This window comes from Symphodus melops (assembly GCF_947650265.1).
Source record: "Symphodus melops genome assembly, chromosome: 8".
In the NCBI taxonomy this organism is placed as follows: Eukaryota; Metazoa; Chordata; class Actinopteri; order Labriformes; family Labridae; genus Symphodus; species Symphodus melops.
The window spans coordinates 10,222,444-10,232,679 of NC_136698.1; the positions used below are offsets into that span (position 1 = coordinate 10,222,444).

At 37.9% G+C, this 10,236-nt stretch overlaps 1 protein-coding gene across 1 annotated transcript; it reads left to right on the plus strand.

Moving 5' to 3' along the window:
* The first annotated feature begins 1,137 nt into the window (after positions 1-1,137).
* Positions 1,138-8,576, plus strand: mfsd8l1 (major facilitator superfamily domain containing 8-like 1). The gene is made up of 12 exons (XM_079350040.1): positions 1,138-1,574; positions 2,974-3,159; positions 3,254-3,316; positions 3,517-3,636; positions 3,774-3,853; positions 3,943-4,288; positions 5,181-5,254; positions 5,405-5,618; positions 5,860-5,982; positions 6,177-6,307; positions 7,809-7,929; positions 8,164-8,576. Exons 1-11 carry the CDS (start codon positions 1,499-1,501, stop codon positions 7,902-7,904), a joined length of 1,509 nt encoding a protein of 502 aa, XP_079206166.1. The 5' UTR covers positions 1,138-1,498; the 3' UTR covers positions 7,905-7,929; positions 8,164-8,576.
* The last annotated feature ends 1,660 nt before the right edge of the window (positions 8,577-10,236 follow it).

Consider the following 10,236-nt stretch of genomic DNA (forward strand, 5'->3'; position numbering starts at 1 on the left):
ACAGTGACGTAGGCTGCATCACATACGTAGCTTAACTTTCTTTTTAGTCAGCCCCTGATAGGCTGTTGCAGTGTAAATTCCCATCAAACACAATCACACCATTGTTTCTTTATATTTGTGATGGTTTATTGATAAAGAATGCAACATCAATGCAACATAATTTGAATCTATGATAATATAATATTATGTTTAAAATAAAAAAAAGAATAGATCTGTGGGGGGGGCACAAGCATTTATGCGGGTGGCCCCGGCCCCCTATGGCCTACCGATAGCGGCAGGTGGGCCTCAAGTGTGTCTCAAAACAACACAAAGGGTCACAGGTCAAATTTAAACAGTTACATTGAACATTCCTGTGTAAGACTTCAGTTTACATATCTCTTCGTAAAGTACAACATTTCCATCACATGCCTGTACAGTCTGTTTTCCTGCTGCTTTGCCTTCGTCACAATAAATACATTTACATTAAGATGTTGATTGGGTGCTCTGGTAAACATTTAAGTAATTTCAATGTTCCAGCAATGTAAAAGGTGAACACTCAGGAGACATTAAGTAAGAGTGAAGAGGCAGCTTTTTGTGTGCCACACAGGCTACTCAGTGTGTGTACTAATGAATGTCACAGGGCATGGAGGAATACAGTTGATGAGTCACAGGAAAGCCGTATGTTTTTTTTAAGTGAAATGCTTACATAAAGAAAAAGCAGCAGAAAGTTATTTCAGGAAAAGAGCCAAGCTGGCGGTTCAGTTAAGGACATACATATTGAATTTTAATTTCTGTTTTTAAACTGACATGTGAAATGTATCATCTTCTGCCTAAATACTTAAAATATCCCGTTTTGCATCTGAAAACGTTTCACAACGCTCACCTGACCGATAGTGATCTGACTAATAGGTGATGGGCTAAATTATGTGTAATACTGAGCAGCTGGCGCACAGCCAACAGGCTTTACATTTACTTTAATTATTTTCAACTCATTTTGGCGGGTAAGTTTAATAAACTTCATTTACCATATCAGATTATTTAAATGCCCATTCATATAAACAAACATATTCAGGCTACAGTTGTAAATGAAAACGTTTAAAGCCATAAACCAAAACTCAGTGTGTGGGATGGTTCCCAGATTTATTTTTATCTACCGGAAGTGACGTAAGAGAGATTTAAGTGCGCAGGAGCGTCGCGGGGACGTTTGCTTGTGCAATGTTTGCAATACGGGTTCTGGCGTTCTAAGCTTTACCTGCCCGGGGAGTTTACTACACTTTACGGATATGATCCTGAAACTGCAGCTTTGTTTTGACTCTGTCCCCCTATATGTTGCCGAGACACGTTTAGTGGGTGAATAATGTTCGCGTTAGTGTTGAAGCCTGCATGAAGCTCTAATTGGAAACACTCCTCTCGGAATTATAAGACGGCTTTCAGTGATGCGAGAATGAACGTGTGTGTTGGAGAATGATAAAGACGGTCAGAGAAAAGTGAAGAAAGACGATTCAACCAACCAAACACGATGGATTACCGACAGAAAAAGAGGTTGACTTTCCTCACCATAGGGCTCATGTTTCTTCTCAGCGGTATTGAATATGGTAAGATTTATTGAAGCATGTTTAGTAGTTTAAGAATCGAATATCATCAGAAAACCCGTTTGACAGTTATTGTAAACACGCAGCCTTAATGTTACAACATGGACACAAGATTATTAATTTCTAAACCATGGCACCCAACATGAAGTTATCCTTCAGCCTATGACATTCACGTTGTACTGATGAGTAATGTAGAGCAGCGGTTTAAGTGTTTTGTTATTCATTGTCGCACCTTGCATTTTTTTAAGGACAATGGAACTTTCTTGTGTTACAGGTACATGTTAAGTTTATTTTTGCCATTTTGCACCATACAGCCTACCTTTCTTTTAAAAGAAAAGTTTAGCTTTCTTTTGTCAGTAATATACAGTAGATGTAGTCAGAGCGCAGGAGTACTGAAAAAGCAGCTTCAACTGAAATGTTGGATTTGTAAGGTTGGTTAATTTGATATGTCCGTGTCATGGTTATGTATGTATGTATGCATGCATGCACACCCACTGTCAAGGTTTATTATTTTGTTTACAATACAGTCTGACCAAAGGCACACCTTTTGGAATTAGTCTGGAATGTCTATTTTACAGGTTATTAAAACCATAGACATAACATACATATATTATGTATATGATAAACACTAAATTGTTTTTTTTAAATGGTTAAAACAAATCAAAGACATGACCACAGATTTAACGGTATGGTATCCATTTTTAATAGACGTACAAGATGAAATCATGAAGTTGTATCTCTCCCACACAGGCTTTTGTGTCAGGGAGATATCAGCAAAAAAAAAAAAAAAGCCTGGAATTTTTTGTGAGCATGCTTTATTGTGTGTCTCCTGACCCAAGAATTGAATTTGCGTTGCATTGGGTCAGCAGTATTCTTTGTTTATTAGATAATCACACTGAAGCCACTGACGACAGCTTCCACTTCTGCTAACCTCACAATGTGCATCTCTATGGGCATAACTAGCACTAAATAAGAAAAGGTGGAAACATGCAGACGTCTTGGCGTCTCACCTTTTTTTTTTTTTTTTTTAAATACACATCCCATCTTTATTTTGTTATAGTCAAACACTGTATATCGACAAACACAGTTGTCAGAAAACTCTTGCAGTTGGCGAAAACGTTCATCAGCTTCTTAAATCATGGATTTATGGTTACGATGGTATACATTCATACATTGACGAGCCTCTGATAATATCCACTGGAGGGCTCAGGGGAGTCGCTTAGTTTCAGTAAACATGGGTAAAGTGCCCATCCAGATGCAGCCTGGTGCCAGCCATGTGTGTCATGTCGAAATGAAGCTTTCAAATCAGTCACTTTAACACTACTGCGTAAGACGTGTAATTCTTTGTTGTACTTCAAAGGACACATACAAAAAATGACTCTGCTTTCTTCAATCTCCCCAGCTGTAATATTGCCCACAATATGGAGGTACTTGCAGACTTTGGAAGCAGCACCATACTTTCTGGGTTTGGCCCTATCAGCATTCAGCCTCAGTGGCCTCCTGTCAGGACCGCTGTTTGGCCACTGGTCTGACAGAACAGGGACCACCAAGAAGATCATCTTGTTTGCTAACCTTTTTGAGATTGTTGGTGAGTGTATGCCATAATTAAAATCTCTGTTTGTTCAATTTGAGAGTTATTGGTTTATATGGCTCACTTGTTTATTTCTTTTAACTCTTTCAAGGTAACTTCATGTACTTTATGGGTTTCTCCAAGTGGCTCTTACTGTCAAGCAGGCTGGTGGCAGGTACGTTTCCACAAAGCGATTCTTTGACTAAATAATTCAGTATTGAGGTGGCAAGCTGGTAGAATACGCTCAACATATCAGTATAGATTGAAAAGTGGGGATAATGTAGCTGCAAATTGGAATTAAAGCATAAAATGTGGTTATTATAGCTGATAACAGCTGTTAGCTGTTTTACAATTTAAATGGGACTGTTTTTTCAGGCATTGGCGCTGGAGCTGGATCTTCTATCTTTGGCTTCCTAACCAGAAGCACGTCCCCAGAGGACCGAGCGACAGTGTTTGCTGCTGTCATGGCATGTCGTCAAGCTGGCCTTTTGATTGGTAAGTGACTCGCTGCTTCCTGATTACAAATACAAATGGCTGTTTGCTGACCATTGAAGTTTTTTTTTTTTAAATTGAACAGTCTATTTATCCTTGACACATATTAAATTCATGTTTCCCTTTTGTTTGTGACACAGGTCCAGCATTTAACATCTTCCTGAGGTTGTGTGATTTCCAATTGGGTCCTTTTGTGGTCAATAAATTTACTTCACCAGGGGTACGTTCCAACATATAGTAAACAATTACTTCACCAAGACTTTTTTGGCTCACATAAAAGCTTTAACACTCATTTTCCAACCCCTGCAGTTGTTCATGTGCCTGCTCTGGGTTCTCCTTCAACTGGCAGTGATCTTCATGTACTGGGACCTACCACCTCTAGAGAGAGGGAAGGCCAATGGGACTTCAATAAGCCATAAACGAGAGGAGGAGAATGAGCAAGTGGAAGAGGAAGAAGAGAATGATGAGGAGAAGCCGCTCATGGGCTCCCAGGAGTTGATGGGGTCTTACGGCTCACTGGTGAAACCAAACCCCACTTTAAACAACAACTCTGAAGTGAACGCCATATCCAACCATGTCTCTCCACCCCTGTCTCCTGAGCCAACCGAGTCCCACAAACCTTCCAGCCCCTTTAAGAATTTCAGCATATCCAGAGGTGGGGTTTTAATCTGGGGAGTGTCAAAATGTCAGGAAAAGCTGTTGGACACATTTTCTTGATGTAAAGTCAGATTTTTCTCTAATATCATTTTAAGTTGGGTATCTCAAATGCTGTCATAATGACTTTCTTCTGTACAAGTAATTTGATGAATTAAGGAATCTGACCAATCTTTCACCCCCTCTCAATTAATGTTGAAGATATAAAAGGTCTTTGGGCCATAATTCAACTTAAACGTACACATTTCAAAATCTTGTATTTCCCATTAGCTATCGCTGGAAAACAACATACATAACCTTGTTGGCAAACATCACAATTGGATGGTGTAACAGGAGACAATGTAACATTTTGGTATGCTAACTTTACAGTTCATGTTGGAAATAGTGGAACATTCAGCCAAAAAGAAAGTTGAAACAACATATCTGATAACCTTTTAGCTATTGTGAGGCAACTGGTAAAAGCTGTTCAAACAACAACTTACCAGCCCTTACATGCTACCCAGTAAAACTGGAAAGGTGACGGGTATACATTCCTTGTTAAAGTTATAGCTAGCTAACAGCATTTCACCCATCTATGCTAATGTTAGCTCGGTCTGTTCTTAGCTAGCTGTCAAATTTTAGCCATACAGACTTTTTGAGTAGCTCAATATTTATTTTTACCTTGCAAGCTGCCTCCAATTGTTTACAGCCCATTTTATTTTTGCCCGTCTAGAAGAAATACATTTGACCAGATTCCTCACTTTGATATTGTTTGCAACCTGGGACCAAGCAGTATTACATCATCATTGAAGCAGCTTGCACAGTGCGAGAGAAAATAATAGAATATGACTTTTAGCAATGAGCTAACCAGCTGACAAGTTGGTCAGTAACTGAATCTCTCTATAAACCTGCAGAGTTCCTGAGAGAAGAGGTGGTTGTGCTGCTGGCTGCTCAGTTCATCACTCTCTTCAATCAGACAGCACTGGAGGTAGATGCAAATACACAGACAAGCACACATACACAGACATAGTTTAAGTCAACTTTTTCTTTCTTCCTCTATATAATTCTAAATGACACAAAAAACTTGTATAATGTTTAATTACTGTCCAATAATAACCTCAAACCCTTCACTCCTCAGACCATGGTGACTCCAATGACACAGAGGTACTTTGGCTACGGGGAGCTGGAGAACAGCGTGATGTATTGTCTCTGTGGCATTGAGGTGATCGCCGGTTTCCTGTTTGTGCGCTGGCTTAGCAACCGAGTTGCTGAGCGAGTGGTGCTGGCCATTGGTCTGATCATCTGTAACATCTCTGGTGTCTGGTGCCTCATCTTCCTGGCAAACCCAATAGGTCAGACTCAAAACAAAGTTCTCACATACAGATTTTCATCAACAAAAAATTCTAATACCAGACAGCCAGAAAGCAAGATAAAGAATAAAAGCATCCTTACAATCTAATCCCGTTTGTAGTTAGCTGTCATGCTAGATAGATAGATAGATAGATAGATAGATAGATAGATAGATAGATACTTTATTGATCCCGAGGGGATCAATAAAGCTAATTACCTCAATGGCTTTTTTCCCCCCTGTAGGTGGGTTTCCATGGCAGCTGACTGAGTTCATCATCGGCGTGTTCTTGCAAGTTTTAGGTTTACCATTTGTAGCTGTGGCTCAAGTTTCCCTCTTCTCCAAAGTTACTGCTGAGAAAACACAAGGTGAGAAACGCTGCACTCTAGTGGAGAGGACAATCCATTGCATGTTGTATGGCAATTCATTTTTATAGGCATCTGAGTAGAACTGGGTGGTTCATGGTGGGTTACAAAACTTGTCAACGAAGCAACATGCGTGTAAAACAAAATGTACCCGGCGCTATTTGTCTTGTTTGATTGTTCTTCTGTCTTGCTTGCAGGCTTCAGTCAGGGTGTGCGTCGCTCAGTGGGGGGTCTGGCCACCATCCTGGGCCCTCTGTGGGCTGGTGGCCTCACTGAGAACATGTACATCATGATGGGAGTGATGATGGCACTGCTGGCCATATTAACGGTACGCATAACGACATGTAATGTGATAGAAGAGAAAAAAAAGACCGTGCCCTCTGCATATGCACTGCCAATACTCTCCACCTTAATGCCAGTTTGTCTCCATCAGCTGTGAGTTCCACTAAAAACAGATTTCACTTTCTGTGAAGGTTTCAGTGTGTAATTGTGGGAAAAGGATTAACCTTTAATTTAAGGTGAAACCTTAATATGAAGGAATTACAACATTTCTGGCATTATCGTTTCCGTGTACCAATGTAACCAAATCTTCTTAAGTGGAGCCTTTTTTTTTTATCAGGTTTTTATTTTATTTTTTTCAAAATGACATCTCAGGTCCAAACAATTCTGAGTCCCACTGCTATAAAACGCTAAGATGTTTTGACAAACAAGTATTTCTAATATGAATTTCTGATAAAGGATAAAAGATACCGAGATTCCACAGGTCCCTCTTCGGAGTTGGTTACTCTTCTTCCCAGTCATGATGATTATTGCTAATATGACTTATCCCTAACCCCTCTTGTTTCTCCTTTTACCGTGTCTTTGTTTGAAACTAGCAATCTCTGTTTGTTTCTCAATACTGTCCACACATACAAAACACAGGATGAGCAATGGTTAAAGTCCAGCCCCATCATTAGTTTAAATGTGGGTCATTACGGTTTCAAGCTGACGTTGCAAAAGGGATTTTTTTTTTAGCAGGGAGAACGTAATTAGGAACAAACGGGAAACAAACAAACCACAGAAAAGGCTTTAAAGTTAGGAATAGGAAATGTGAGTTGACATCTTGTAGCCGGCAGCTCTTTTGGCATTTTGATCAAACAACAACAGTAAAATAGCTTTGATGGCCGTAATGAAGCGTGTGCAAACCACAGCCCCACATCGCAATATTTTAAAGATCATTGAAGAAAAAAAAAAGAAAAGACTATCTGTGAACAAAGTACAGTGTGAGCACCTCCAAACAGGCTCAAGGAAGTATGCCTTGTGCTTCTTTCTTCCAAATTGGCCCTGAGAGAATCCACCTTGCTTCACTACTTTCATTGTAAAGGACAGACTGACAGCTCTGAAACAAGAGTTTAAGATTCACAGCATCAAGCCTGAAAAAGTCAAAGATCAGTCAGCTGTCAGGATTCACTTTACAACTGAGTTAAGCAAAGTGCTGTGTTCAAACGTGCTCCAATATATAAAATAGAAAACAAAGGCCCCAATGCACCAAGGCTGTTTGAAAATAGAATGCCAAAGAAAAACTTGATTATCCTCCAAACCTTTTTTTTTCTCTCTCAAATTGGAAGTAATCCTTTTGATACAAAGAACTTTCTAGCACTTTTAACTGTTCTCTCTCTCTCTCTCACACTCACTCACTCACTCACTCACTCGCATAAAGAAACCAAAGTAAAAGAACACAAATCATGGGTTGTGCTCAATGCTGACTTTCTAAAGATCTTGATGTCCTTGTACTCTTCTTCTTGTTTTTCACGATATATGCTCTGATGTCTGATATTCTCTTATTACAGTTGATGCTGGCTTTTTCATATGACCGGCTAGTCGCACCCACCACAGAGGTGCACGAGGAAGAACCGGAGAACGGTGGCCAACCAGCAGACACTTGATGCAGACGAAGAGCGAATATGAAAGGTAGCTTTTTGAAAATATTCTAACTTAAGTGAAAAACAGACGTGCCAGTTGTTTTATTTAGCAGATGCTTTCATCCACAGTCACTCATCTGTGTTGCATTAAAATGTGAATTTACAAATATAGGGCATCATAGATTAGAATGGGTTCAAGGAGTGTTTTTTTGGGAGGTTTTTTAACAGTGGTATGTGCAGCCTTTCTGTGTCTCATGCTGTATTCTTCTTCCCTTTCTGTCAGTGCATTGTGGGAAATTCCCTGTCCTGCCCCTGACAGTCCGTCCACTTTCTGCATCGTGCCCAGCATGCAGGGTGATAATACACTCCAACAGCTCACACCTCACCATCTCCTGAGTGCTTACTGAAGCTTGGACCTGCCAGCTTTTGGTTGCAAAGGCTGATCAAAGGCGAAGTACTGAAATGGTGTAGATATATATTTCCCATGGAAATATAGAATCCTGCTAACACAGCATAGCCAGGCTTTAGATGAAGATTGTCATCATCCTTTTGTGTGCTACACTGAGTATTTGGTTGTGTGTCACATTTGGACGGTGTTCCTGCTCATGCAACACTTATAATGCAATAAGGGAACAACTTTCCAAATGGTTGTGAGTTAAGTTGACCTGTGAAAATAAATAATATATTTAGTCTTCATGTGTGATTTCTATTTTTGAGGGAAAACGGTTTTTCAAATATTCATTATCCCACTTAAATACACAAGAAATTGTCCACATACATGTTATGTCATATGTTTCTTTTGCATAATGAATATGAATAACTCAAAGTTAAGTCCACCTTTTTCTTTAATGATGCATCAGAATAATCACCACCTTCATCATTTTAATCAACTTCTTTATTCACAAATCAACTATCTCTTATATAAAGATATTTTCAGAACAAATAACAAACTAAGGCTTTTCCCCTGGACTAGTTATTCATTCCGTCCACTGTTGGTCAATTTTTCTGTATGTATGTGTGATGTGTCTGGAAAACACTAATTTATTTTGAATTATATTTGTCACTGTCAATAAATTCTATTAATACTACAAATTGTTGTGAGCTCCCATATATCTTTCAAACCTATATGAACAAGGCTGTCAAAAATAAAAAGTATTTTCGTTTGAGGTAGATTTAGACACATTTCTAACACTGGAGGGAGCTCAAACCCTTTCTATCAAAGAAAATCCTCATCCACCATCATGCTCTGTGGGAGTCTGTCAACCAGTTTTCGGTCCAGCAAAAGATGAAATATAAAAGTTATTTTTAAAAAAATTTTATTTTAATCGTCAAGATTTTGTTCAGCATATTTGTTGTCTTTATTTGTGAAAGGTTTAAACTGACAAACAAAAGTACTTCTTGAACTAATTGGATATTTTTTGCTCATTTATTTTCTTTTATTTATGAGGTATTTTGTGGGCATCTAACGTGTACATCAACTTTTTGTACTCATCACTATGCAGAATTTATGTTTACACCCTGCTCAACTGGCCTGTTTTATTATTCTTGTCTGAGGTGTGTGTGTGTGTGTGCTCCATAATGAGAACAAAAATACTGCTGTTATTAGACCAAATATTGCTTCAAGCTTTCATGAAATTCCATTTTTTCAAAGTTTCATGTAAACAAAGGATGAGCCTAAAACATAGAAAAGAGCATAGCATTGAACTTTTGGTTTGTTTAGTGAAGAAAGAAATTTATTATGGGAATAAAGCTTTATTTGTGATAAATTATTATCTGATATCGTTATATATTTGTGAAAAAAATGGTTAGGTGAAGATAAGTGAAATATATATATATTTTTTTTCTATAAAGAAATAAAACATTGTTCAAGTCAGAACACAACAGAACGTGGTTTCTACTGGCTAAAAATGTAAAAAAAAAAAGTCAAATTTATTTTAATAGTTGACTAACATTAGTTTTTCAATAAGGAGCATGAAAAAAACTACTGGACTTTAATGTTAATAAATATGTTAAGTTAATGTGAGGGTTACATTGACTTCAGTTTTTGATCTCAAATTCATATACTTAAAATCTATCATTTATAAATATAAAAAAATAGTCAATATTTATGTTGGCGTATTTTACACTTTTTAGCATTTCAATTTAATCTAATATGAAGTAAAAACAACAATACAACCTGGAATTTTGAGGTTTGTTTCATTTTGCCATCAAGCAGAATCATTTATTTTTTTAATACAGAGTGTAAATACATACAATTTAAACAAGTTTAAAAAAAAACAAAAAAACTTTTAGTCAATGATTTTAAAATACTAGAATTATTTTCATTTTCAATCTGGAAAAGATTGCTGATCATTTT